Source organism: Echiichthys vipera (assembly GCF_963691815.1).
Source record: "Echiichthys vipera genome assembly, chromosome: 3".
NCBI lineage: Eukaryota > Metazoa > Chordata > Actinopteri > Perciformes > Trachinidae > Echiichthys > Echiichthys vipera.
In genome coordinates this window covers 24,949,332-24,976,380 of record NC_139828.1, presented here as the reverse complement: position 1 = coordinate 24,976,380, position 27,049 = coordinate 24,949,332, and the positions used below count along the sequence as shown (strand labels likewise).

The 27,049-nt window shown below is 42.1% G+C and overlaps 2 protein-coding genes across 2 annotated transcripts in view; one reads left to right on the top strand and one right to left on the bottom strand.

Moving 5' to 3' along the window:
* The first annotated feature begins 5,130 nt into the window (after positions 1-5,130).
* rasl11b (RAS-like, family 11, member B) lies at positions 5,131-7,344 on the top strand. The gene is made up of 4 exons (XM_083911515.1): positions 5,131-5,353; positions 5,467-5,523; positions 5,649-5,725; positions 6,210-7,344. Exons 1-4 carry the CDS (start codon positions 5,239-5,241, stop codon positions 6,705-6,707), a joined length of 747 nt encoding a protein of 248 aa, XP_083767641.1. The 5' UTR covers positions 5,131-5,238; the 3' UTR covers positions 6,708-7,344.
* Positions 7,345-8,947: 1,603 nt separating this feature from the next.
* Positions 8,948-27,049, bottom strand: part of scfd2 (sec1 family domain containing 2) — a 93,520-nt gene continuing 75,418 nt past the window's right edge. Inside the window, exons 6-9 of the mRNA XM_083939441.1 lie at positions 23,234-23,379; positions 15,793-15,927; positions 12,355-12,474; positions 8,948-9,214 (exon numbers count right to left, since the gene is read on the bottom strand). Coding sequence (XP_083795567.1) covers positions 9,122-9,214; positions 12,355-12,474; positions 15,793-15,927; positions 23,234-23,379 — 494 coding nt within the window. The 3' untranslated portion in view covers positions 8,948-9,121. The remainder of the gene's footprint in view (positions 9,215-12,354; positions 12,475-15,792; positions 15,928-23,233; positions 23,380-27,049) is intronic.

Sequence of the window (27,049 nt, the reverse complement as noted above, 5' to 3'; positions counted from 1 at the left end):
TTGATGGTTTTAATACAAATTCTCTTATACCCCTGGTTTCGTTGCCTAATGGGTGTACAGCAGGGGTCAATCTTGGGCTCATTACTGTTTCGCCTACATGATGACAACATTATTTACTGTATACACAAGGAAGAGGTGCAGAGGATGTAACACAATACAACACATTAACTGTTATGGAAAAGGCAGGTGTCGGGCTTATACTGATGATTTATTAGAAGTGAAACAAAACAGCAAGAAACTACTGTATCCCGAATACCGTGAAATCTTTCAAACATAAACATTACCATCATTGTAGAAACACCAACATACCAATTTGTATTTAAGATTTCTCACAAGTTGATTCTTCTCCCTTCAAATGACATTCATTAAGCTGCATAACGCAAGCTCAGAACAATTAAATAAATGACCTCCTTCCCCTCTCCCATATAAACGTCCTCCTAATCTTTCACTTAATATGGTTAAATACAAACATACAAACCACATATGCACAGATTAAGTGCAAAACCATTTTTCACTCACAGGTTTAACACGTGAGAAGGAGAAAACAACTTCTCAATCGGTGTAAACAGGATAATCCGGGAGTTTAAAGTCTTACCTTAAATACATATCTATGGTCACATGCTTGCGAGATGAAAAACACCCCTATCCTCTGTTATTACTGCAACGCCTAGTGCTCTTTGTCTGTCTGCCTCCTCAGCATGTACACAGCCATACCTGTATGCGCACATTCACAGTTTGGGGACTGACACGTGCATGTGAATCCTCAGAAATCAAAGTCAGCTTTAACGGCCAAGTAAATGTGTAAACATACAAGGAATTCAGAGTGGAACCCAATTATCCGATGTTACGCCAGAGATCAGCTGTGCAATGTAAACGGGAAGGGGGCATGAATGAGGGATGGAAAATTAAGATTTAAATATTTTCCATCAATGTTTCTTAAGAACTCAGCGATGCCTTCAATGTAACTTCAGTGTAAAAACTCTGAGCTGGCATTCCTTGAGTAGCAGAAGGAGGTGGTGTGTGTGTGTGTGTGTGTGTGTGTGTGTGTGGGGGGGGGGGGGGGGGGGTTATTGTCATTCAGAGCCACTGTCATAGTACACACAACCCCCTAAAACCACCATCACCATACCCTTACTACTGTTGACATTCAGCAGTATGCAAATGGTTGAACATTTTACATGTCACATTTCAATAAGAAAAAACAACCTCTCTTCCTTTGTGGGGCTCAAGAGCTGCTTGTGCCGGTAGGCCAATGCAATTTCCATTGTTCATTGGAAATGCAAATGTACTTGTAGATATAAACAAATAAGTGAAGAGATCCATGAAAAGATGTGTGAATAGATCAGCGTTGCCCTTGTTTTCATGCATCTGCAGTAAAGTCCTGCAAACAAATAGAACAGTTGAACAACTGGTTCATGAAATTATGAGTAAAAATATTACATACAATTATATATAAACTTTTTAAACTCCTGCCTGCCTGCCGGTAGAGACACAATTTTACAATTAGTAAACAATAATTTTATTTGTAGCATTTTCCCAGCTTTAAAGGTAACTATACCAGATGACTAAATAGCCCAGGACTCAGTGTAAAATAATTGGCTGCCTAATAATCACGTTTGCTGACAATGATGAAAGGCAATGAGAATGATAAGCATCTATCACAATACTGATAAACACATGACCGTGGCTCTTGAGGTTTGCCCCGAGGGCAGCTCCAAACTGCTGTTTCTCTGATATCCCAAATGACCCTCCTTTGAGGGAACACGCCCGGGGGGCAAGTGACGGCCGTGTGCCTCTTCTCAGCTCCACTGTAAAAGGTGAAGCCACCTCGGGAAATCAGCCCTCACTTGTGTGTCAACAAGGACATCCTTCTGAGATGCCCTCCTCCTCATTTCACCTGACCCTCGTCCCCTCCGCCGACCCCCAATTAACTCCGCATTCCTCTGTTTGCAGTGAATACCCCGAATTCTCCCTGATAGTAGTCCACACCCCTGCTAGAGGATTACCCTCATTTTACCCTCTCTAAATATCTATTGTCACCTGCGTGTGAGTGACACTCTGATCCTTAAGTCAGGCCTTGTTCTGCTCTATAATTGTCTGCCCTGACTCAAAGGTATTTTAATTTACCTCCAGCCCTCCCTCAGGGAAAGTGAAGGTGCCTGCAGTCACAGCTACACTGACAGTGGAGTTTCATGGAGTGGAATTGATTATCAACACATCAACGTTGTTTTTAAGATAGAAAATAAGTGATGCTACACTACTGTCATAATAAGTTAAAAGTCACTATGCTGCTTGGACTTCTGGTGTGAGTCACTCATCATTTGTGAATCCTGGTCCATCACTACAGGCTAGAAACACCTCCACAGCATCCTTCTATTATTATCCGTCAGCATTAACCTTCTCGCCTGGTTGCTAGAGGAGAGAACAACAGGGATGCCTTTTATCTTTCTGGGATACAAAAATGCTGCAGCGTGGGCTTAGATTACAAAACGGTGACACCTCACTTACATCATTCATTTAAAAAAGGCAGGAGCTTAATTTGCACTCTTGAAACTCTCACGGAATACAGTTTACATGTCCTGAAATGCAAGTATGGCTCGCCCTCGCCACACTGCTGCCGGGGTGAAGTTCACTGTGATGTGGTTGGAGGCATCCCTCTGTGTGTGCATGTTTACACACCTAGCAACCATGTCTGCTCACGAAACCTGGGCACTAATTTCATATTTCAGCACGGCCGCCTGTCATCAGCACTCTTATCAAAAATACATACCAGACCATAATCACAGAAGGACTGGATGCCAAAATACCTCAGAGCACATGAGCACAAATGAAAGATGGGAGAGTGGGAGGCGTGTGGGGGATGTGACAGAGAAGACGGAAGAAAGTGGGACAAAGAGATGATACAGGTTAAATCAGAGCACAGAGCAGCAGCTGGACTGAACTGTCACGTGAAAGATCAACAAACGTTTTATTATGTTGCAGTACTCTCCTAAAATAGATGCCTATTTTACTGATTTGTTCCAGTTTGTGGATAACTGAAATATTGTTTCATTTCTGGATGTGGAGGGCTGGTGGCGTTCACATGCACGGCATAAATGCTTGCATAAGTTCTTCTAAGGTATGTGTGATTGTGTGTGTGGGGGTTATATTTCTAAATCAGCAGCCATTCACCCCCCTGTGTGGACGATTCACAAGTGCAGGGGCATGTCTGAACAGGTTACCGGCTGCAACACAACACTGGGAGGTTTAACAGGGTTTATCCGCATCCTGTATTTCCATGCAAAACTGTGGTGTTATGGTTAAGAATCAGCAAACATGCACAAAAAAGCAGCTGGTTGTATTTTGAGGGTGTAACTAATGCTCACAAAATGTATAAATAAATACTGCAGGCAAACTTTTTGTAGTTCACTAACGGGAAATGTGACATTTTATGTTTCACTAACCGATAAGATTATATTGTAATTCTGGTGCAAAATCATCCCATGTTCTTTTACGGCACTTACAATAAGCCACAGAGACAGTTTTTTCCGTGTAACAACTATTAACCGAGAAATCCGGTAGAGTCACCATCAGCCTTATTTGATGTATGTAAGTGCGGAAAAAGACCATGGGATGATTTTGCGCCGGAATAACACTTTGAGGGGTAACACTTGGTAAACACATGGTAAAGGAATATAAATTCATGCATGACTTAATGCACAGAATGCATTAATTAGTTAGGTAGGCCTACTTCGTGAACTATGATTTCTGAGTTATTAACGGTATTCTTCTTCATAGGGAAGTCTGCACTTAAAGGAGCAGGCCAAAAAAACAAAATCATCAACTTTTTCATGACTACATCATATTTGCGGTACTTTAGATAAAATGGTGACCAGGCTGTCTTTAACACTGATAGATAACACATGATTAATGATGGCATATTAACAGTTTGTGGCTTATCAATCATCTTTGTGACTCCTCAAATCCCTGCTGAGATCGGTCAGTTTTTTTGGCCCGTCCCTTTCCCTGCAGACTTACCAACGAAGAAGACGAACAACATTAATAACTCAAAAATCCTCATCATACATTTGTTGCATTAAAGGTTGAATATGTTGAATGAGCAGAACCCCGCCATCTAGTGTCTCAAGATCGTAGTGGCAACAACAAAAATAGAATTAAAAGCATGCGGGTTGCCATTTTTGTCAGACCCGGCCCAGTATCCTACAGGAGACCAGAGTCTGTTTGAGCCTGTTTGAACTCATCCCCTCAAGCAAATTGCACCATAAAAACAAGTATTGCAGAAGAGTTCCACTGACAGTTACCATAAACAGAAACGTAGCCATTTCCCCATGCCTTTTATTGCTGTTGAACTCCTTTATCTCAGTCCATCGAGCGAATGCTTTGCCTACATTGACTCTGGTTTTTGCCCGTCACAGGGCAGCTGCAGGATTCGCAACCTCCATTTCACCCAGTGCCAGCCTACAGTAGCTGCGCTGACAGACATCCCTGGCAACCCACAATGCCAGCCGCTGTTGGCTGGTACAATGTAAACATAATGTGACAAAAAGTCATTGTCAAACCTTTAAACCCTTTAAAAAAGGTTCTAATTCATACTAAATATCTGTTTTTATGGAAAAGCAATACTTTTAGTACCCATCAGAAGGCCTCATGGGTATATTATTATTTAAATATAGCTTTTAATTAACATATTGTTCTTGCATGAGATAATATTAACTCTGTAGTTTACTACATTAATGAATTGATGTTGGAAGTCATGCATGAGTTTGTGCTAATCAATGTACCATTATCGTATTACATGTTGTTTTCTATTTCAATATCATCATATGACAACAGAGCAGATCCCCGTGTTTTCCCCTTGTCCCCTGCGTTAGAAAGGCTGTTTTGTCATGACACCCGGCCAGAGGTCCCACCTGTTGCAGAGCGTTTTCTCGCTTGTGTTTAGCCTGGTGCGTATACACGTGTAGGCGGAGGCGCACGAGGGAGGGGAGACGACCGGCGCCCAATCAGATGCGACCGCCCGCTCGAGCGCTATAAAAGCCGCGAGCGCTTCACTCCGGCAGCATTCAGTCAGCGCGCGGCTCCTTTCATCTCTTCCGCTCCAGCAGTTGACTTTCTCCGCTTCTACCGAGCCACCGGGACTGACACAGGATTACCTGCGCCCGTTTTTATCTGAAGGCTTTGTCCGAGTTACTTCTTTTGTCTCGCTTTTCTTGGACGGAACTGACAAAAAAAAAAAAAATGCGTCTCATCCAGAACATGACGACCATTGCGGAGTGTTCAGCGCCTGAATGCTCAGCGCCGAACCGGGTCATTAAAATGGCCGTGATAGGAGGCAGCGGAGTTGGGAAAACGGGTAAGAAAACGATTTAAAACGACTGCGTTGTAGTTTACTCACAGACTCCTATGTCGTCTTTTATTCTGTGGCACAATTGTCTCATATTGTCTTGTCCTTTTCTTTTATTCCAGCACTCGTGGTGAGATTCCTTACGAGGCGCTTCATCGGAGACTACGAGAGAAACGCTGGTGAGTAACTGAGCAGTATAGTGCTTTTTCAGGGGGAAATGTGCTACATTGGATTTCTAAGACGGTGAAACTATTGTGTTCTATTATAAAGTGTTAAATTCGTTTTGTTTCCTCTGTGTGTGCAGGTAATCTCTACTCCAGAGAAGTCCAGCTGGATGGAGAGCAAGTGACAATCCAGGTTCAAGACACTCCCGGTGTGGAGGTAAGATGATGTTTTTATTATGGCTCTCCTCTCCTCAGTTTATTTTCCTTGTGCTGACTGTGACGTTACTGAGCCCACAGGGTTAAACACATGGAATTCTGTTGAGGATAATCCAATACAAATATAATATAATATAATATAGTTCGCTGTTCAGATCATCTCAGCCTCTCTACTGGGCACCGGTCCAAAAAACAAAGATGTATATTTTCCCCTGAAGTAGAGCCCTTCAGTCTGCCTGTCTAATCTCCCATTTAGGCTAATGGATGTCTGAGGCCAGGGTAAATGATACCCTGATCCCGATCCAGACTCCTCAATCACCCACACCTCACTGTTCTGGAGGAGTAACCCTATAGCTCTTGTCTGCCTCAGTCAGCATTCCAGTCATTACTGAAGATCAGTCGCATAAAGTCAGGGAAAGTTTAACCTTCATTTCAAAGCGTGCTGGGTTGTGTATTAATCAGTCTCCTTCTTTTTCCCTTCCCAGATGACTGATAATGGCATCAATCTACCGGATCATGTGACCTGCTCCATCCAGTGGGCCGACGCAGTGGTGCTGGTGTACTCTGTGACAGACCGCCGTAGCTTCGATTTGATCGATCAGTTGCACCAGCTGGTGGTTCGTACCGGAGGTGCCAATATGCCTCCGGTAATCTTGCTGGCCAATAAGGCGGACTTGCTTCACCTGAGGCGGGTCGACTCCCAGCAGGGCCCTTTGCTGGCGGGAACACTGGGCTGTTCTTCTTACGAAGTGTCTGCCAGCGAAGACTACAGCCAGGTGCACAAGGCTTTCCACAGGCTGTGCTGCCAGCTAGCCAAGCAGCCGCCTCCTGTCTCCAATTCGTCGCACAACTCAGCCAGCGCCGCCACAGAGAAGAGGCGCTCGCCCCTTATCCCCAGGCCGAAGTCTCCCAATATGCAAGACCTAAAGAGGCGGTTCAAACAAGCACTGTCGGCGAAGGTCAGGACTGTTACTTCAGTGTGATGAGAACTACTGCAGGAGTTGAAAGTGGTCCAGAGTGGCCACTGCAAGAAAGCTTTGAAAATGGAAGACAAAAGAAGGCAGAAGATTTCTGCTTCTCCACTGAAGTCCTGTATCAGTCTGGCTGAAGAAGGCAGATTGGAAATGAACAGTGGTAGTGAGAGGTTGATGAATCTTTACGAGGGTAATGATCTCTAAGTGGCAGGTCCTGTCAGATACCGTTTGTGAGGAGGTTCATCGTCTGTTCAGGAGCAGAAACGCCACCGAGGCCACAGAAGAAGCTGTGTGAGGCTGACTGAACCCCAGACATCTTGCATTTAAAATTCAAAAGCTCTCCTGGAAACAGCAGGGCTAAAAGACTGCTTATTTTTAGCTGTGCTGACCATTGTGGCGTTTCTTTATTCAGGCTGCGTCTACATGGCACCACTGAATGCTGGTATTATTATACCAGCCACTTGAACCAAGGCTCTGTGCTGCTGTGTGCGTCTCTGTACTCTTGTGTGTCAATACCTGCAGTGTATCTTTGCAGAACCATCATTGTGATGGAATGATGATGCGGGGGTTTGTAGCGGGGCAGCAGGCACAGTATGTAGCGTGTGACGGTTAATATCACTGATGCACTTTATAAAAAGGAATGATCCAAAGGGCTTATTATTTATTTGTTACAAGTTCACTTTTTGCTCACAATAAAAAATGATGATGAATTTAATGACTGTTTTTCTTTTATCAGTTTTTGCATTTGAGACACTACATTTCAAAAACCTTCACCATTTGAGCGTATGTGATGTCCTTGACTTCATAACAGTGAGAAACATCTCTGCTGCTGTCAGAGGGATGACTCACACAGAAGAAGGTAGTCTGAGCGATGAATGAACCTATTCATAAAGATGATTCAACAGCATTAACAAAGAGCACTGAAGAAAATGGAAGCGTAACTACACAACCGCCTCTCAGGCCTTGTGGTCGGGCTCACCGGATGTTCAGCTCGGGAATAAAAGCTGACATCCGGCGCCCTCTCAGCGCCAGCATCAGGCTTCACAGGCAAAAAAAGATGACACAAGATGTCTATTTTGCGAAGGGCACCATTGGTTTAGGGCTGCCCAAGATCGTGTGATTGGTTTAAACTTTCAACAAATGCAAACAGGCCAGAGCATTTGTTTTCCCTTATCCCAGAATGGTACGCCTGTGACAGTACTGTGGAGTATGGGGTGGGAACTACAGGCCTTGAGATGTGCAGCTACGCTCCTGGTGCAGTTTTCGACCCAAGATGACAAGAAAGCTGTTGAAATAGCGCTAAGCTGACAGCACTGGAAGAGTTCATGTTAGTGTTTATTAGGGACTTCTGAGAATTGCAAACTCCCACTGGACAAGGAGAAAATATTAAGCACTTTTCCAATAAAACTGAACGAGTGTGTGTTATGATAAGAGATCTGTTTATTTACAATCCAGAACTTAATTAGTGAATCCTGAATATCCTGCTCCGATCTGTCAGGAGAGCTTCAAAACACAGGGTTTGGGAGACTCTTGTTCACTATCAACGCAGGTGTGTATGTGGTTGAAATAACTGAGGTCTAGCTGAGGTGATTCATGTTGGAGAGAATAAAGAGAGAATGGGGAGCGTAGGTCTCGTGGTGGGAGGGCATAGGCAAGCTCTAGGTGTGAGTAATTACCGGCCTCAGCAGACAGTGTGAAACGACTTAATTATTCTGCTCTTATTTGTCACCATATGGTGTGAATGGATGCTAACAGAGAGAGCATATTCTCTCCACCACAACAGCACGCGCGCGCGTGCGCGCACACACACACACACACACACACACACACACACACACACACACACACACACACACACACACACACACACACACACACACACACACACACACACACACACACACACACACACACACACACACACACACACACACACACACACACACACACACACACACACACACACACACACACACACACACACACACACCACTGAGCCTAGCACATGCAAATGAAAGGCAGCCTCACACGACCGTGTAACTGGTTTTATTGATTCATATTAATTTTTGTTGCAAATTTTACAGAAAACTACAAAGTGGCTTTAGACAGATTTCAGTTTGGCAGCAGAAGGAGGATACACACACACACAGAAATGTACATTTTCTTCTGCCATCTCCAAGTAAATAAACCCAGTGGTTTATTTTACACAATTACTTTACAGTTTGGAATTAACATCTATCCAACAAAAAAACACCAAAACACATAGGACAGGAATTTGTGAATTGTGTCCTTGGTTTCCCCTCGCAGCTTTTGACAGCGATCTTCATCACTAAAGCTCGACTGACACCCGATGAGGTGTCGAGATGATTGCGGCGCATATGTCCTTCCACGTGTGCATGCATGTGTTTCCACAGGAGGGGCCTTCAGATACCGATATCAGGCAACAGTCTTTGGGTGGTGAAGAGCAGCTCGGGGATATCTGTCGGCCTCAGTAATCTGGTGGACAAAACCAGCACCTGGACCAGAGCACAACACATTCATTAGGGTTCAAATAAGTCTCTGTGAGTAACCCGACACTGAGCCAATGACATTAATGTCAGGGTGAGATATGCAAATTGGCAATCAACAAAGTGCATAAATGAAGTGACGGCAGCCGGTTTATTTTCTGGATTTGATTTGAGTACTTCTGGCAAGGATGTTACGCAGTGGGGCCTGTTTATTTTCATTGTTTGACTATTTCTAAGGTGTCATGTTATCTCAGAAAATACTTTTTGGCAGGTGATACGCCAAGCAAATCATCTTCAAAATCTTATCAACTTATGTCACCAGGATAATCCAGTCAGTATATTAATCCTGCTGTCCAGGGCGCCCTGGGTTTTGGTACAGTGTAAAGGGTTCTTACACCAGAGATCTTTAGTTTGGTAAAATTGGATTCTGGAAACTGCAGCAGCTACATGGCTGCTGTGTCCAGGTGGCTTTGCAATGTGCGATGTGGAAGAGCACACAAACTGCAGCTGAATTTTTGAGCCTCGGACTTTTTATTTTTGAAATTTCCTCGAGCCGAGAAGGCGATTTAAAAACCTGTGATGTCATCCCAATATCGAAACTATGAGCTGAGTGGGAACTTGTGGGCGGGGCCAGCGGGAGAAACATTACTGCTCATATTCAGTGGGCCGCATATCACTGAAGTAAACCTGGACGCCCAGAAACTTTTTAGGCATATGTGCCAGGCGAGCAATTCTCATAGGCGCCATTTTGGGACCCGGTATCCAGTTCTAAAAATACATCTGTGCTTGTGCCCCAGACACAGCTGACTAATTACCAATTTAGGTTTCTACTAGAATGACACTGTAGTGGCTACCTGTATATAGTATATCTGTGACATCACAACCTTACAGAAGTCCTGACGGCTCATTTTAAGGCAAAGTTTCTAAATACGGGCTGTGTAGTTTCTTAATACGGCTGTGCTCAGGTTTTGATGCTTCCAAAGTCAAAGACATTGAAATCTCACTTTTTACAATATGGGACCTTTAACATTTAAAAAAAAAAGATTTTTTTGGCCTTTTCATGCCTTTATTTGATAGCGACAGCTTTTAAAGAGTGACAGGAAACAGGAGAAAGAGAAGAGGTGACATGCATCAAAGGGCCACCAGTGGGAATCGAATTTGGCCTCTGTGTATGGGGCGCCCACTCTAACCACTGAGCCACCAGGCGACGCACCTTTAATATTTTTACCATTTTATCAACTCAACTGTTGTAATAAAACTCAGACATATACTGTATTTATATGCTATCGTTATTCATATTTTGATGCAGAAAATGTAAGTTATTTCAGCTGAAAATTGCCCTTTTTGAGTGCTTTCTAGGACCCCAGACCTCTTACAGTGTATTGTATAACAGAGGAGCTCTGTTTTTCTTGCAGCAGTGTTGTTTTAACTCTCGGTCAGTGCCTTAAATTGGCAATGGCTCTGTTTGTAATGGCAGAGTAAGTGAGTTTCAGAGGAATTTAGTCCAAGTGCAACACCAAAACTTTGCGGTATATTTTCAGTTCAACTGTTCATCAATGTCTGGTCCACAGACATACGGCATCATGAACACACACACTCGCTTTCATAGAGTATGCTGTGCGTGTATATGTGCTCATGTCTCTGTGTGTGTGGGCCAGCCAGTTATTGTATAAGCTTGTCTTTATTCAGTTTTCCTGATTACAGATGGAAGGCTTTGATCCTTGCCAAGCCTTTCATTGCCACTGGCGTCCTTCTCAAAGCCTTTTATTAAGACAAACCCACATCACCCGGCCTGATATCCTTCTTCTCTTTCGTCACACTCCCGTCTCACCGAGAAAAAGCATCCATCTGCATGTTTTGCATGTCAGTGTGGACTGCATATGTAATCAGCACTTAAACCTTCCAGACACACAGGCAGAGAGGCAAACATCTCATTGAGGCAATTTAGATCGGATGACACTCTTTCTTTTCTATACCTGATCAGAGACACCTGTGGATGTATGTAGGTCACTGTAAATGTTAGTTCACTCGGACACACGTTTGTTGCCAGGGCCAGTCTGAAAGCTGCCCTCTGACGGTCGGGGCAACACATCTCTTCAACTTTATCACAGATTATTTGATAATATGTTATGGTTAAAGAGAGCACCCAATTCAATTCAACGTCAGTTCAATTCAGCAGACGAGCCATCAGCACAACATGCATCCTCTTACAGACCGCTTGTGATAGAGTAACAAAGGGTTATGAAATGGATATACATGTAACATACGCTTGATGTATTCATTCGTTATGTAGGGTAGAGATGAATTCCTTACTTTGTTATTGAGAGACTAGCCTTGTGTGAGCCAAAGCTCTAAGAGTGAGATGTTTATCGGCTGTTATTGTTTTCACCTTATGTCAAGAGTCTGTGTGTGTGTGTGTGTGTGTGTGTGTGTGTGTGTGTGTGTGTGTGACACAATGTGGTCCTGGAGACACCTACTGTAGTGGGAACTGATTTGGTGTTGCTGATGGTGTGATCTCATCGCAAGGTGCTCCTCACGTTGCATTTCATTTATCTGAATTTTTATTAGTTGGTGTCACAGCTTAAAGCACATTTTCAAAGTTCGCCAATGGAGGTTCTAATAAATGGTGGCCTCACACACAACCACTACAGTTTAGATCTGTTACTTAAGTAAAAGTATCACATTGTTATAATACCTACATAAACGTATAGAAGTGTAACTGTAGACGCTAAATGTACACAAGCAATTAAAAGTACAAGCTGCATCAAAACTAAATGTAAAGTGAGGAAAATTTACATTTTAAGTTGCATCAAGATTATTATATATATATAATATTCATATATATTTTTAGCATTGCCTAAAATAAAAAGGTTCTGTTGATACACTTGTAGAGCTCATCTCTGACCTGAGTACATCCTGATGTCTGAAAGACACAGATTTTTAAGCCCTTCTTAAGTGACAGTTTGAGAATTGAAACCTTGTGTTCAAGATTGTACAGGGTATTTGTTCCAAGCCAAGGAACACTAAAACAGAGCTGAACATCACAGAAAAAAAACCCAGTGAAACCCTCAAAGTAACAGGCAAGTAGGAAGCACAGCCGTGATTATGCAGAGAAGTACACGTTAGTTATGTGGTAGCTGCCTGCTCACCTGGGTCCCTGGTTTGAGTGTGGTGACGATCTCTTTGATGAAACGAAGCTCCGAGGGCGTGACTCCACCAACCAGGAAGAGGAGGAGCAGAGGGTTGTCGCTAGGATGTGGCCGGCTCACCTGCAGTTCACATGGGACATTGGGGTTGGTCAGTGTATTTTTAAGCCATCGGAGGTGTTGATTCTGTTTTCTACTATAGAATACACGTGATAGTGATGAGATTGGAGGTCACTATGACTCAAAACAAAGCTCAGGGGATGAATGTCTTATCACTATCGTGTTACAATGGCTGACACACACACACACACACACACACACATACAGCACATGCAGAAACAAACATGTCCGACATCACCTGTGTCAGGAAGCTTTCACAGGCATTTGCTTGAAAGAGCAGTACTGACTGTCACTTAACGGTGAATTTGAACAGCAGGGTAAGGTCTGGTGTTGCTGGCCATTGGCTGTTGGGAGAATAATGGCTGGGCGGTATTGGTTGCCCAGCGGCAGTCACAACACATCTGCAGCCTTTGAATGCCAACCAAGCAATCAGAGCCGTAGGGGGCGGACCAGAGGAGAGAGTGGCTGTACACGTGAGGCACCAGCAGGCTGGGTTGAAGCATGTCAAGGATGATTCAACATGTGTTAAGCGGAAAAATATGAGAAGAATGGTTTTTCTAGTTTATTCTGCTCGTGTTTCAGTATTTGGATACAGATTTGGTGGCACTCAAAGACATGACAGAAGCACCGACCGCATGCATGAGTACAGCACAAAGTGCATGTTTGCTAAATCCACAGACAAACCATGTGTACTGCCATGGGACAGACACAGAGGGAGGGGCTTAATATGGAAGTGTGTAGAGATGGGATGTGAAATGTGCCACAGGGTGTTAGCGAGAAGGAGGGAACAATATTCTGCTGATGGTTTGGTTTTCTACTAGAACATATTTACATAATTTAACATTCAAAAAACACAACCATAACAAGTCCTGATGGCTTGTTTAAAGGTACAGTTTCTGAATAGAGGCTGTGCCCACTTATGTTTTGATATTTTCACAGTATTTATATAGCACCTCGGCTTGCTTTATAATAAAAAAGAACATGGAAATCTCACTTTTTAGAGACTAAGTTTTTTTAAAAAGTCAAGCTGCTGGCTATGAGCTGCTTTTGTTGGTCCAGCATCAGAGTCCAGATTTTCCTTCAGGTCAAGCTCAACTAATATATCATCTTGAGTCTCGAGTCAAACCAAGGACCTTCTTGTCGTGAGGAGTCAACAAACAAACAAACAAACAATAGAAATAAATGTCACTTTGAAATATAGTGAGTTCCTGGAGTAGGGATTTTATTTTGATGTACCAACTCTCAGCTGGCTACTTACGAGGAGGTGGGTAATCTGGTTTACTGGATGTACAGGGTTGGGATTGTGATTGGTTTAAAGAAGAGTGTTTTTCCCCTATACCACAATGAGCAGTGCAGCCAGACCATACTCCAGCACTGAACTGTATTTCAAAATAAAAGTGCTGCTCCACAAATTCACACTTATTATTTTTTTATTTAGAAATTGACTCACATGCTTCGACTTTTGGATCTATGCAACATCACATGTTATATAGCAGGTGCCTCACACCGATTTGTGCGGGTTGCTCACGTATGCCTTTTTAAATGCTGACGTCAAGGTTCGTAAACGTCTTTCTGTAAATGCAGAGGCCACAATCTTAAGACAAATTCAAGGAACGGCAAGAGTTCTTATGAGAAAATGTCTATCGTGTGATCCTGACATTTTCATCGTTTCTCTTAAAGTATGAGATTACAGCACTTAAGTTCTTGTTACACACGCGAAAAACACCCCTTCACCCTGGAGACAAAGTGCTCCCGCCCACACGGAACAATAGCCAGTGTAAGCAAATATCAAATTGTGCTCCATAAACGTGAAATATCTGGTGAGTTCAGGGCTTTAAACTTATATTTGGTTGCTGGTGTTAGACGGAAGAACTGCAGCTGAATTATGAAGCCCCTGCTCTTAACTTACGATGCTCTTTTGCTTACGAAGGAGCAGGAGACAAATCTCCTGTACAACTGGGAATGTCGAAAAAAGATTTAATGTTTAAGATGAAGTTTAATTAACAGTGCAAGCTCACTTAGTCAGAGTGCAGATTGCAGGTTCCAGTGTGTTTAATGATACAAACTGTGCAGTACACAGTATGGCCTGTGGTTAAATATAGAAGTTTTATTGGATTGTTTATAGCATAAAGGGTGTGTTCCTATAGAACGCTCCAGGTTCAGGTTTATAGATTTAGTCCGTCTGAGTTGGTGGTTCGTGGGCCAACTTTCTTAATGTGTGTAAAACCAGGCCACGGTTACACAACCAGTCTAATTCCTGCCCCCGAGTAATCATCAGTCTAAGCAGGCCCAGATGTTGGATAATCAGACCATGGATGGTGATCTGCTCTGCGGTGGATATACATTACCCACAAGCTTAAATCAGCATGTCTGTTGGAGAAAAACATTTGGCCACAATATTATTATAACCCAGATATTCGTGTTTTTGTGTCTCCCTCCGATATATTTTTTTTTTGGGGAACTGTAAAAAAATAAATAAATAAATAACTAAATGAATAGTTGAAATATATGATATATAATATATGATTGAGTACTGACTCTGGAAAATAACATTAATTAAGTATATTTTTGGCTCATTGGCATGTGTCAGAGTCTTTAGTACAACCCTTGTATAGCGTTTAAGGGGTGGTACCACATGCTAATAGACAATTATAATTGAAGTGGGATGAATGATTCAGCTCACCTGGGTAAGAGCAGATTTGGATGCTTAAGTTGACTTCACTTGCTGCTACACGAGGCTGTATGACAAATCAAATCTGTGCTAAAGGAATCTAAATCTATTTGAAATTGTTAGCATGCCAAAATGCTAAACTAAGATAGTGAACATGGTAAACATTATACCTGCTAAACATCAGCATGTTAGCATCTAGGAAACAAAAACAAAACCTTTTTTGATTCGCATGTTATATATTAACAACAGCGCCCCCATGAAGCCATTTATAAATCACTTTCCCTGCCCATGTAGTGAGGCAAACTGTGCTTTGTAACAGAAGAAAAGAAGCTGGTGACTCCATGTGGAGACACGTGGCTGTTGATCCCTGTGCAAATGGTCCCTATATTGTGTTTTTCTTTCAACTCCTGACTGCAGTAATTGTCTTTCTGCTTTTTATTGTTTAGTTGGACTACAGGGGTAAACACTGTATTTGTGCCGCCACAGTGCCGACATTAGAAGCATACTCAGCAAGTTGTCAAATTAAGGCAAATGTAAGAAGGTCCACAGTGGGTAGTTGGCAAAGGAAGGATGAAGAGTATGTTGTGACCGAGTTGACCCACATATATACAAATGTGTGAGTGTGCGTGCCATTGTGAGCACAGTTTGACCTTCATGAACATGCTGAAGCCGGTCTTGAGCAGATCCGTGAGGCCACCAGACATGTGTTCGATGTCGGGACATTCAAGTCTGTCAGGGTGGAAGACTTCCTCCAGGATCTGCCGCAGGAAAGGACGATAGGTCGCCTGCAAAACACCAAACAACACATTTGACAAGAGAGTTAACACCCAAAAACAGCCCCACTGACAACACTGTTTTATTTCTTAATATACTGTAGATGTGGCAAGTGTGAATAATATTAATGGATAATTGTATACTGTCAATGTGATTCAAAGCCAGGGCTCTCAACGTTTTTCACTAGAAGAACTGTTGCCCCCAACTGAAAATTTTAGGGCTGCAACCAGAAATTTTAGGGGCACACACCGTAAATCAATAATAGATGCAGAAATTACAATGTGCAGTTTCAAATTCACTGTCACATTTTTATTGTGCTCTTTTGAAGATGAAACATAGAAGGTAAACTGACAGCCTTTGCTGTGACAGTACAATATTAAAAAAATATACCATACATTCAGAATAAGAGGTGTGACGAGACGATACACGATATTGAGTCCATGAGAAAGAAACACGGCGAGATTTTAACACTAAACTTTAACACTAAAATTTCAGTATTTTCCTTATTTTAGCAGAGTTGTGGTGCTGCAGGTGTCTTTGCATAATACTTGTGTTAGCCGCGGTGTAGCCTACAGTACGCACAGCGGTATAGTAACCCCCCCAGACAGACGGTCTGTCCCAGCTCGTCACAAACAGAGACTTTGGATCCGTCAGGTCCCGACACTGTGACTAGCTGCGGGGCTCACGTGTTACATGTTTGTGTTACGGTGCTGACGGTATATGCACTATATGTTCTTACATATTGTTCCTATCTTATCTGTCACTCTGTTGCTGTTTAGCCTCTTACATATTAATATGGCGAGACATCTGGTTGCGCATGTGCAACTAGACGTAACCTTTAGTCGCACGCTCTCAAATTTTGGTTGCAAATGAGCTGTTGGCCCTTTTATTTGCTCCTGCATATTTGTGTGAATGGCCATGTGTGAGAGACAGCGGAGTTATAAACAGCTCTGGTTGACCAAAGGCTGCTAACTTATGAGTCACTTCAGGAACAGGAGCTTAAAAACTGCTGCAATCAGGCTGAAAAAATCCTGCACTGTTGGATGTGGCTATAAACAACAATTTGGCCTGAATCAATACTTTGTACCCTTGGAAAGTCCTGTCAGAAATTCTGAAAACATCTTTCTTTCAATGAAACTGTTTTTTATTGTCAATGGGCGAATGGGTTGTTACGCAACTCAAAAATTGAGACCTTCACTGACTTTCTTGGTCATCTTGTAAAGGATTCAGGACTGATTTTTCCAGGAAACTCAAAAGGATATGTTCTTCTGTTATACATTTTGTAGCAGTGGCCCTAAAATGGACCTAAGGTCGGCGGCTGTCCTGTAATGGCAGCAACTAGATTACTCCCTGGCGGGGAGTAAGACTGTTGGTCTGGAATCAGACCTGCAGCTTCTAAATTACTTTATCAGCTAATGTTATGAAGCAAGCAAAGCCAGATCCAGTACAGATAGCTTGCTAATGTTAGCTTGCTTGGTAATGTTAGCTCACCAAAACCTAAGCTGGCTCTGGCGTGGCAAGGATCTGCCGTTGATGGATGGAGTGATTTGCAAACATTAAACCAACATGATGCCGGTCAATGATGTTCAGTCTCACTGTTTTGGTCCATACTCGTTCACAGCTATAGAGTGCATGAGCAACAGGATGATGGCTGCAGTTCACTAACGGCTAACGGTGTCACCAAGAAAAAGTGTTTTTCTAAAAGTTACAAAGAACCTTTAAGTAGCAAATGTTAAAATGCAACACCGTTACCTGAGATGGAGAAAATGGTAAACATTAAACCTGCTAAACATCTGCATGTTAGCATGGTCATTGTGCGAGCATGTTAGCATTTAGCTCAAAGCACCACTGTGCTTTAGTACACCCTCACAGAGCTGCTAGCATGGCTGTAGACTCTTAGGCATTTCTTAGCAATAGAGGAGGATGACTGTGTTAATGTTTGAGACAAACACATCCGAATGCTGATCGTCAGTCATACTTTGTTTATTTTTTATCAAGTTGAGAGTGTATGTGCTAATGAAAAACAGTCATCATTTTCCAATAAGCATATTGACACAATCATGACATAACCTGCCTCTCCAAAACAGTCAACAGAACCTGGCTCACCTTTCCATAGTTATGAGTTGCCTAAGCTTTCACAAGCAAAATATTGCATTATATTTTCCAGCCCTTTTGACAGTGAAAAGCAGGCGGTTTAATAAAATTTTGACATCCTTGAGAGAGCTGAACTGCAGAGCCTCGACTAAAGGTTTGGAACTGGCTAAAATTCTTAAAAGGTGATCCTAGAAGAGTAACAATGACTCTGCTTTTTCTGCCCAGCTACCCAGGACAGAATGTTCCATTTATAGGCCTCAAAGCTAACGGCTCAAGAATTCAGTTCTCAGAGAACAATAAAGGCCAGGATAAGACTTGGTCCTCCCAGTAACAGAAGTCTCAAAATAGACAGGCTGAATATCTTCCAGTACTGGAACACTGGATCCGTTTCCTCATTTTACATTAGCGACACATCAAGGCTTTATGCCAAGATGTGAGCGAGGTATGAAACAAAACTTTTTCTTTGGATGTTGTTGGAACATTTTGACACTCAGCAAAGACTTCATCTACCAGACTGTTGATTCAAGCATTACATACACAAACCTACACACAAACACAAACGGTAATGCATCCAGGTGTTTCTGCCCACAGGCATCCTCTCCCCTCAATACAGAGTACAGAGAGTAGTATGTATCATCCTTAACTCCCACTCATCCATTCCCTAAGGAGCAGCCAAATTAGGCCTGGGGAAATCCTGCTGTCCGTGTTGTGTAAATCAGGAATTATATAAACTAACATTTACTCCTACCAACACAGCTTTAATGCATGGGTCAGCCTGCACAAACACAAGTAAACACATTAATGATTCACCTCCGGTTAAATAACACGCTCACGCACACGCATACACAACCAACAGCATCGTGGGCAAAAACAACGAAGCCAGCCCACAGTCACGCACACTCCATTTTCATCTGCTATCCTAAAAAGCAAAAAGCCATCCCATTTAATCATCTCCAGCGACACGCACACCATGAAAACAATATGAGAATTAGTCATATGATAATGCCAGTGCCTAAATATTCGTCGTGAACACAAACATGTGAGCCCACTCGCACACACCCTCACATGTGAGTATCAGTTTCTAAAGGCAGATGAACAAATGAATGTTCCAAATACAACACGGGGACAACATGACAAACATACACAGAACAGAACAGAATACGCTGTGTTTGGAAAAGAAATGTTCAAAATTATAATGAAGTTGTACTATGCATCTCATTTAAGAAAGAGTACAGCATGTGTTCTCAAATTAACATATTACATCTGGCTGTGTAGTACATATGAAGGCTGAAGTGTAAAAATGGACTCTAGACTATTTCTTGGCAGAGCACAGTGACTTCCTGAATTCTTCGCTGGTTGTCTGGAAACTTCTCAGTGATGACAAGGCTCCAGGGAAGTCACTGGCCTGGGCTAAAAAATATTGAATTATACCTTTAAAGGACTGGAAAGAGCTGGGGCCTCATTTATAACCATTGGGTACAGACAAAAACTGGCTTGAAATATACACCTTAAATATGTAAATCGATGGAAAAAAAGACTTTTTGGGTCAGAGGGCATCACATAACGGACCGTTTTGTCCACCATGTCCCATTGGCTTCAACGGGCGGCACAAGGAGTGTAGCGATACACGTTAAAAGCAATATTTTACAAATCATTTTCTATGGTTCTGATACGATTCAAGGACAATATTTGGCTCGAGTTTGGCTTGATTTGGATAGGATTTAATGAATCGATACAGAAACGTTTTTTGCCAAAAAAATTTGGAAAGAAAATACCTGGATACTGGACACGCAGGTCAGAATTCCTAGGTTTTTCAAGCAACTACTGTTCATACAACCTGGAGAAAAAGTTGTCTGTGCAACCATCTACACACTAGGTTGGATGAACTGTGGTTTAACCTATTACTTCTATTCTAATTTATTAATATAAACAGCAGAGCAAAAATATTTAACAAAAATTAAGTGCAACCAACATTTCTTCGAAATCGATGAAAGAAAGATTGGTAGTATTGCCGTTGTATTTAATCTGACTTTTGCAAACCCTACACACAACGAGCAACTTATCTATCTTATCTCCGTTCTTTAACAAGTTTCCATACGCTGGACCTCGAAACACAGTCAAAGTCAGCTTTATTGTCAATGTCTGCTGATGTGCCAGACATACAGAGGAATTGAAAATATGTTTCTCTTGAACCCAGGGTGCAATAAGTACAAAATATATACAATAAATAAATTCTAAATAAGTGTTGCAAAAGAAACAGAAAAAAGAGATGAAAATGTGCAATGTAAAGGACATACTGTACAATATGTGCAATAAGGAAACAGTGCAGACACACTCTTTGTATCTACAGTAGTCTTGGATATGCTTGCCCATGTGCCACTATCTGTCAGTGTACACATGGATGAATCCTTTACTTGTTACTGTGGTTTATAATTGTTTATGTAACTCTGCCCTTGTCTCATACCTGAAGTTAAATCTCAACAGTGTGAATGCTATCCACGATAGAACTGCCATTGTTAAGTGTTTCTCAGACACGCAAGCAATCAAGCCCCTCTCTTCCACTGAGCTCTGCAGCTCTTACGGAGTCCATCACTCAGCCTCCATTTGTGTGTTTCTTTCAGGAAATTCTACAGGGTTCAGTTACCCACAGCATGACGTGCTCAGGAAATGTGCAATTTTAATGCGGCTCCACGATGACAGTAAAGGCATACGTTTGTGCTGTGGTCTGCTGGTCTGATAAATTATGACTGGAATAAACAGAGCGTCACTGGTGTTATCGAAAAAAGACATACGACACTCAGGAGAGGAGAGTGCTGCACTTCAAGGAAATCTTCAATGAAAATAAGACTTCTTCTTGACCGACAACTATTGACTTCATTGGTGAAGGGGATGCATGCTGGGAGAGGCTGCTGTATTCTTGATGTTTCTCAAGAACAGTGAGTTGCTGGCAGACATCATGCTGTGCTCCTTTCCTATGAAATAATTTTCATAGCAGGAGCATACAGGAACAGAGGGTTCTGTCCAAACAGAAACAATATAATGCTCACAATGCACTCACACACACCTGTACGGTCACAGACAAACATTTTGACACATTTTGACAAAGATGACATAGTGTTTTACTCCATTATTCAGCTGCACTGACATGGAGTAATGACATTCTATGGCAAGTTTAACATTAGTAGGATTGGATGTTCATACACTGGCGCTGGAGTATGGTCTCGATGCATGAGTTAACATTCTGGTATGGGGGGGAAACATGCTCTGGTTTGTTTATATTTTTCTTTAAACCAATGGGATGGACGGACGACCTGAAAACATTATGCAATGGATATACAGTACAGTGCCTATAGAAAGTCATGATACCCTTTTAAAATTGTCACTTTTTTTTTTACAGCCTGAAATGATAATACATTAAAAAAATTTACCGTACCGGATTCCTCTCCTAGTAGAGCATGGTAACACAAATAATTCACCATGGTTGGAAAGATGCTTTCGAAAGAGCTCCAGGATAAAGTTGTGGATCTACATATTTGGCAGGGTGGAAAAAAAGAAGCCTCTTCTGAAACAATGTCACACTGAGTCTCGTTTACAGTATACCAAAATAACATATTGCAGATTCTGATGCCATGTGGCAAAAGGTTATATGGTCAGACGAGATCAAAACTGAACTCTTTGGGCTGAACTCTAAGCTCAATGTTTGGTGTAAACCAAACACAGCACCCCTACAGTGAAGCATGGTGGTGGCAGCATTATGTTGTGGGCTTGTTTCTCTTCAGCAGGGACTGGGCAGTTGGTCAGGATCGAAGGGAACATGGATGCTGCCAAGTCCACCCAAATTCTTGAGAAAAACCTGCAGCCCTCTGTTAGACACTTTAAAATGGGCAGGTGGTCCACCTTCCAGCATGACAACGACCCAAAACACACCTCTGTAAAAAGCAACACAGTGGCTAAAGGGCAGGAAGGTGAATGTCCTAGAGAGGTAGAGTCAGAGCCCTGACCTGAATCCTACAGAACATCTGTGGATGGACTTGAAGAGTGCAGTCCATCGCCGCTCACAACAGAATCTGACTGAACTCAAACAGTTCTGCAGGAAGAATGGGGAAATATTTCCAATCTTGGTGCACAAAGCTGGTAGAGACAAATCCAAGCAGACTGATGGCTGTAATTAAAGAAAAAGGTGCCTCCACAAAGTATTACATCTTAGGACTCATCACTTTGACAACCCTGCTATTCTAGTTTTTCGGTTTTTATATATATTAAAAAATTTAGAAAAAAACTATTTCACTGGAATGTTGTAAGGCAAAATGTGTAAATCACGCTGGAAAAATATATATTTTTAATGTATTATCATTTTGGCTCTAAAACAAAAAAAAGTGACTATTTCAAAAGGGTATCACTGTATACCTTTTTGAAATGTATAAAAATGTATGAAATAGACTTACAACTTTACTGCATTTCAAACCTTTTATCTTATCATCCTGCTTTAACCCCCCACAGTGTAAATAAGGTTATTATACATCAAGGCTTTATGATCGGATAAATGGCTTATGTAAGAGAAAGCAAAGGAGCCTCAAGAGACAATAAAAGACAAAAAAAAGAGAAGGACAGAGTTCCTGCTGTCGTTCAGCATCTGCTCAAGCTCACCTCCATTTGGTTTATGTCAGTATTTGCTAAGAAAAAGAGAATGAGAAAAAAAACTGTGCCTTGAACCTTTATAAATTAACCTTTATGCTCCTGACCCGCAATCCTCTGAAACGGCTACCAATTCAGAATGAAGGACAGTGGAGGTGAAGCTGCACTCCTGAAGAAAAGCAAAGAGCCTTGCATGCAGAAAAGGAATTGAGATGTCCACAGACGCCCTGAGAGTTACATAAGCTCAAAATAACAGACAGTTTATGAAGAGGCTCTCACAGTGAAGTCCCTCTCTGTACTGTATGCCTGTGTGACGCAAGCTGGAGATGGACAGAAGCAACAAAGGTCAGAGGTGCTGTGCTCAATCTATGCCCTTGATACCGGCAGTACAAGAGGGAAAATAATAGGTAAATAAAACATGAAGGGAAACCAGCTGTATGTAAGGAACAATCAAAACTAAACACTATAGATATACAGTATTGTTGGAGCTGCGGGTAGATTGCATTCACAGAATAGATGTAAAAGGGAATGATCCTGCACCAAAAAGTGTGTTTTGATAGCGACAGTCTGTGTTTGTGCGTTATTAACCTGATGAACTCCGTCGCTGGCGGTGTAGATGGAGCGCAGCTGTTTGAGGTGGTCTCTCGTGTGGCTCAAACCTCTGAGTATCTCGAACATCTCCTCCACAGAGGAATGGACTCGCTCTGTGGTCAACTCCTCTGGATTTGCGCAACCTGACAACACATAAACGAAGAAAATGGTATCATATATAAACGTCAAGAGTATAACAGAGGAAAATTGCTAGCATCTGTGAAAATGCATCACTGTAGTTTGACAGGTTGTACACCAGATTCGCATATAATTAGAAACGCCGCACGTTTCTTCAAAACTGACTTGAGAAGAAAGCTAAACAGGCAAGAAAACATTTGCATCTGTGAAAAAAATCGCCCATAAGATGTAACATCTTGCTTTCTGTTGGTAATTTTCTCAGCTGGGTGTACGCTGAAACCAATTACCAAGGTAAACGCATGGCAGCGAGAGGACAAGAGCTCCTTTATTTGAGCAGAAAACACTGCTGTCTAATCAAAAGCTAATGTTCCCTCCTTTCTAAAGAAGTGCATAGGGAAGCAAAGACCTGCTGGGAAATAAATCCAAAATGACAGAGCAAAATATAAAAGGAGAGAAACAGAGAGGCTGTGACAGAAAGAGATTCGGGAGGAGGTTCAGGAGAAAGAGCATAAGAATGTGAATGTGGGGTGGAGTGACCATGAAAGAAGATATAGGATAGCAGCCAACCAGGCAGTTTACAGCTCTGTTTTTTTGCAAAGTAGGTCGACTGGCACCTGTGCTTCCCTCTGAAGCTGCTCAGGAATGTAGCTGCCTTCTGTTAACGAGGTGGTCAGCTGTGTTATAGAAGATATAAAAGCAAATCTGAAAACTCTTCACAACATAGCTAATTCTGACAGGCTCCTAATGAAGGACACAGACTTTGAGGACTCCGTCATCAGTGCTGCAAATCAGCAAATTTACTTAAGATGGGGTACTTTTACACAAGAATGTAATATACAGTATGTATTTTAAAATAATAATTTCATATTCTCAGTCTACGACAGACTTTAACTTTAAGCTCCCACTTCCTCCGAGTCAGATGCTTTGAACTTGGTGCTGGGATAAAAAGATTAAGCTACAGGAGCCACTTCATGTCTTCCTTCTCTCAGAGCATATACAATATGTATAAACCTTTTTAATGGAATTCCATTGCTAGGCAACATCCTCGGTCCTTGTTAACTTCCTGTCATCTGATGCAATTCACATACACTGCAACAGGAAATAAGCTAGGACACATTTAGAGGTCTAAAGGTCTATATATATTTATATATACTCATATTATACGGCATGTCCACGGCCATGTTAGTGGCTCTTGGAAGCTTAGGCACAGTAATGCTTTGAGCTAAATGCTAATGTCAGAAAGCTAACATACTCACAGTGAAAATGCTAAAATGATGATGTTTGTCAGGTATGTTTGTGTTCACCAGCTTAATTTAGCATATTAGCACTAAACACAAAGTACAATTGAGGCTGAAATGCTATACGTTTTGCAGGTATTTTGTCAAAAGCTAAGACATTGGACAAATTGACATTTTGACAAGAGGGTGGTGTTTGGAATGTTAGGTTTTAACGTATGCAATAATGTCTGTACCCAATTTCATGGCAATCCATCCAATAGTTGTTGAGACATTTTATTAAAAGAGAAAATGTCGACCTCATAGCGGCACTAAAGGAAAAGCCAGTGGATCGGCAGCAGCATTTATCCCCTGGGGATCATGAATGTCTGTACAAAAAGTCATGACCATCCATCCAATAGTTGTTGAGATGTTTCACCATGAACCAAAGTAGTAGACCAAGTAACATACCGACATTTCCATTCCCCAGAGCAATGCTGCTAGAATACTTGAAAACAGCAATAGTGAAAAGACGTAACGTTAAAAATGACCATGAAAAAAACAAAATGCTGGAATAAATATGAATATACTGTAGAACATACTAACAGGAATATCTCCATCGTTCATTAATACAGATTCCTGTATGCCTTTCCCTCACCAAAAGGTAACTAGAGTAGCCAGGCACTCATACTTTGATTAGACTGATTAAGCTGGACTCAAAAGGCTATGCTTGACTTATGCCGCGGAGGGGTTACCATCAAACCCCCGCAAACTCATTTAAAGCTCTTACTTGACACGATTATATAACAGCGTATGAGCTCACATATTATACAGCCCTACTTTGGAATGAAAGCACAGACAGACACATGCATGTGAGTGTTAAAGATAAGATCTAACATCTTCAAAACTAAGGTAAAAAGGTCTCTTTTATAACTCATACACCGACAGTTACTGCCTGTAACATATTGTACATTTATAGGAGGTAAAGGGAGCTGTGTCACTCCTAGACAAGTAATAACTTTCACAAGGCTGAAATATGACCTGCATGAATACTTTCCTTCATTGCATTTGGCACATTCTATATGTTGAGGAATACATCAATGTCCGCACAGTTAGATAACGACGGCTGAACAGCTTGACTTTGTCAGGCTTTAATCTCTGTCATTGTTCTCGGTTAGTTACTTTTTCCTTCCCATATAGGCAAAATTAAATTTAGCACGGCATATCTTTGTTTTGAGTTTCTGTCTTGGGGAATGTAAAGTGTCTGGCTCTGCTGCGCTGCCCTGGCTGTGAGGTAAACTAACTGAGGAAAAACAGCCGGGCTATTTGACGGAGCAGAGCGTGAAGACTCAGTCAGATGTGGGTCTTATCTTTCTAGACACCCGCAGAGGAGAAAGCCATCCTTACAAAACAAACTACAACTGATGTTTGTCTCTGAGCATTTAAATGAGAAATGGTGAAATACAACATGCAAATATGCCGTAAATTTAGCTTCATGATCCTTCAGTAACCACGTGTTGAAACCCACTGCTTAGATATTTAATGTTTTTGTGGCAGGAGGAATGGGAGTGGGCTGGATACATTATTAGGGCTAGGTAGGAGGAGGTGTGTATATCTGTTCAAGTGCTTGCGTGTCTGCTGTGAGGGCGCTTACTGACTTGTTGCCAAAGCATACAGTGCAGGTCCAGGACTAGGTCTGGGGCTGCACTGAGGCTGTTGGATGCAGGCCTCCCCTCCCCCTGAGGCAATCTGTGGTTTAGATATTGATCGCGGCGCTACAGATCCTGAGCAGGACCAGGTGCTGATCCGGGGAACATTCAGCTTGGCTGTGAGGCTGAACACCTGTGTCTGAATTCATTTAATGCCACGCCACCATGCCACGCCACGCCACCCACCATAACGGCACCACACCACGTTTAAGCAATGTCTTATGTCTCTCACGCAGACATGTGAGCTGAATTCCGGTTTGTTCTAATCAGTCATTTGACAGTCAACAATCACCTGACTGTCTTCCAGCATAATTTCTTGTCTTTACATATTACACCTTTCTTGAAACTGATGGGAAACCATGAGTAAGACGTCTCATTTGAATCGCTTAAATGCCATCTCCATCTATACACATGCACTTCCTGAACCAACTCAGTTTAATTGTTGTTTACAAAATGTCAACAGCCAACACTGACTCAGAACTGTGCTGCTGAGAGAGAGATTAGGCAGAGAGAATGTAGTTTGGTCTTGATACGGAAAGTCTAGGCAGGAAATGGTTGATTGAGGGTTTTCTTAATTAAATCTAACAGAGCCAGAGGTGAGCAATACTAACCAAGAGGGCTATGAGTGCAACCTGTGACGCTCAGAAGGTGGAACCTACAAACCAGAGGCACAGAGTAATCTATGAAGCTGCATGGGGAATCAAAATCAACAAATAACAAGGGAGCAGTGAAGCAATCAAAGACGAAGCTGA

What these genes read in the sequence shown, in the direction of transcription:
- rasl11b (XM_083911515.1), top strand. Translation starts at nt 5,239, where the DNA reads ATGCGTCTCATCCAGAACATGACGACCATTGCGGAGTGTTCAGCGCCT. An exon ending in CAGCGGAGTTGGGAAAACGG is followed by an intron (nt 5,354 to 5,466) that starts GTAAGAAAACGA and finishes CTTTTATTCCAG; the next exon opens with CACTCGTGGTGAGATTCCTT. An exon ending in AGACTACGAGAGAAACGCTG is followed by an intron (nt 5,524 to 5,648) that starts GTGAGTAACTGA and finishes CTGTGTGTGCAG; the next exon opens with GTAATCTCTACTCCAGAGAA.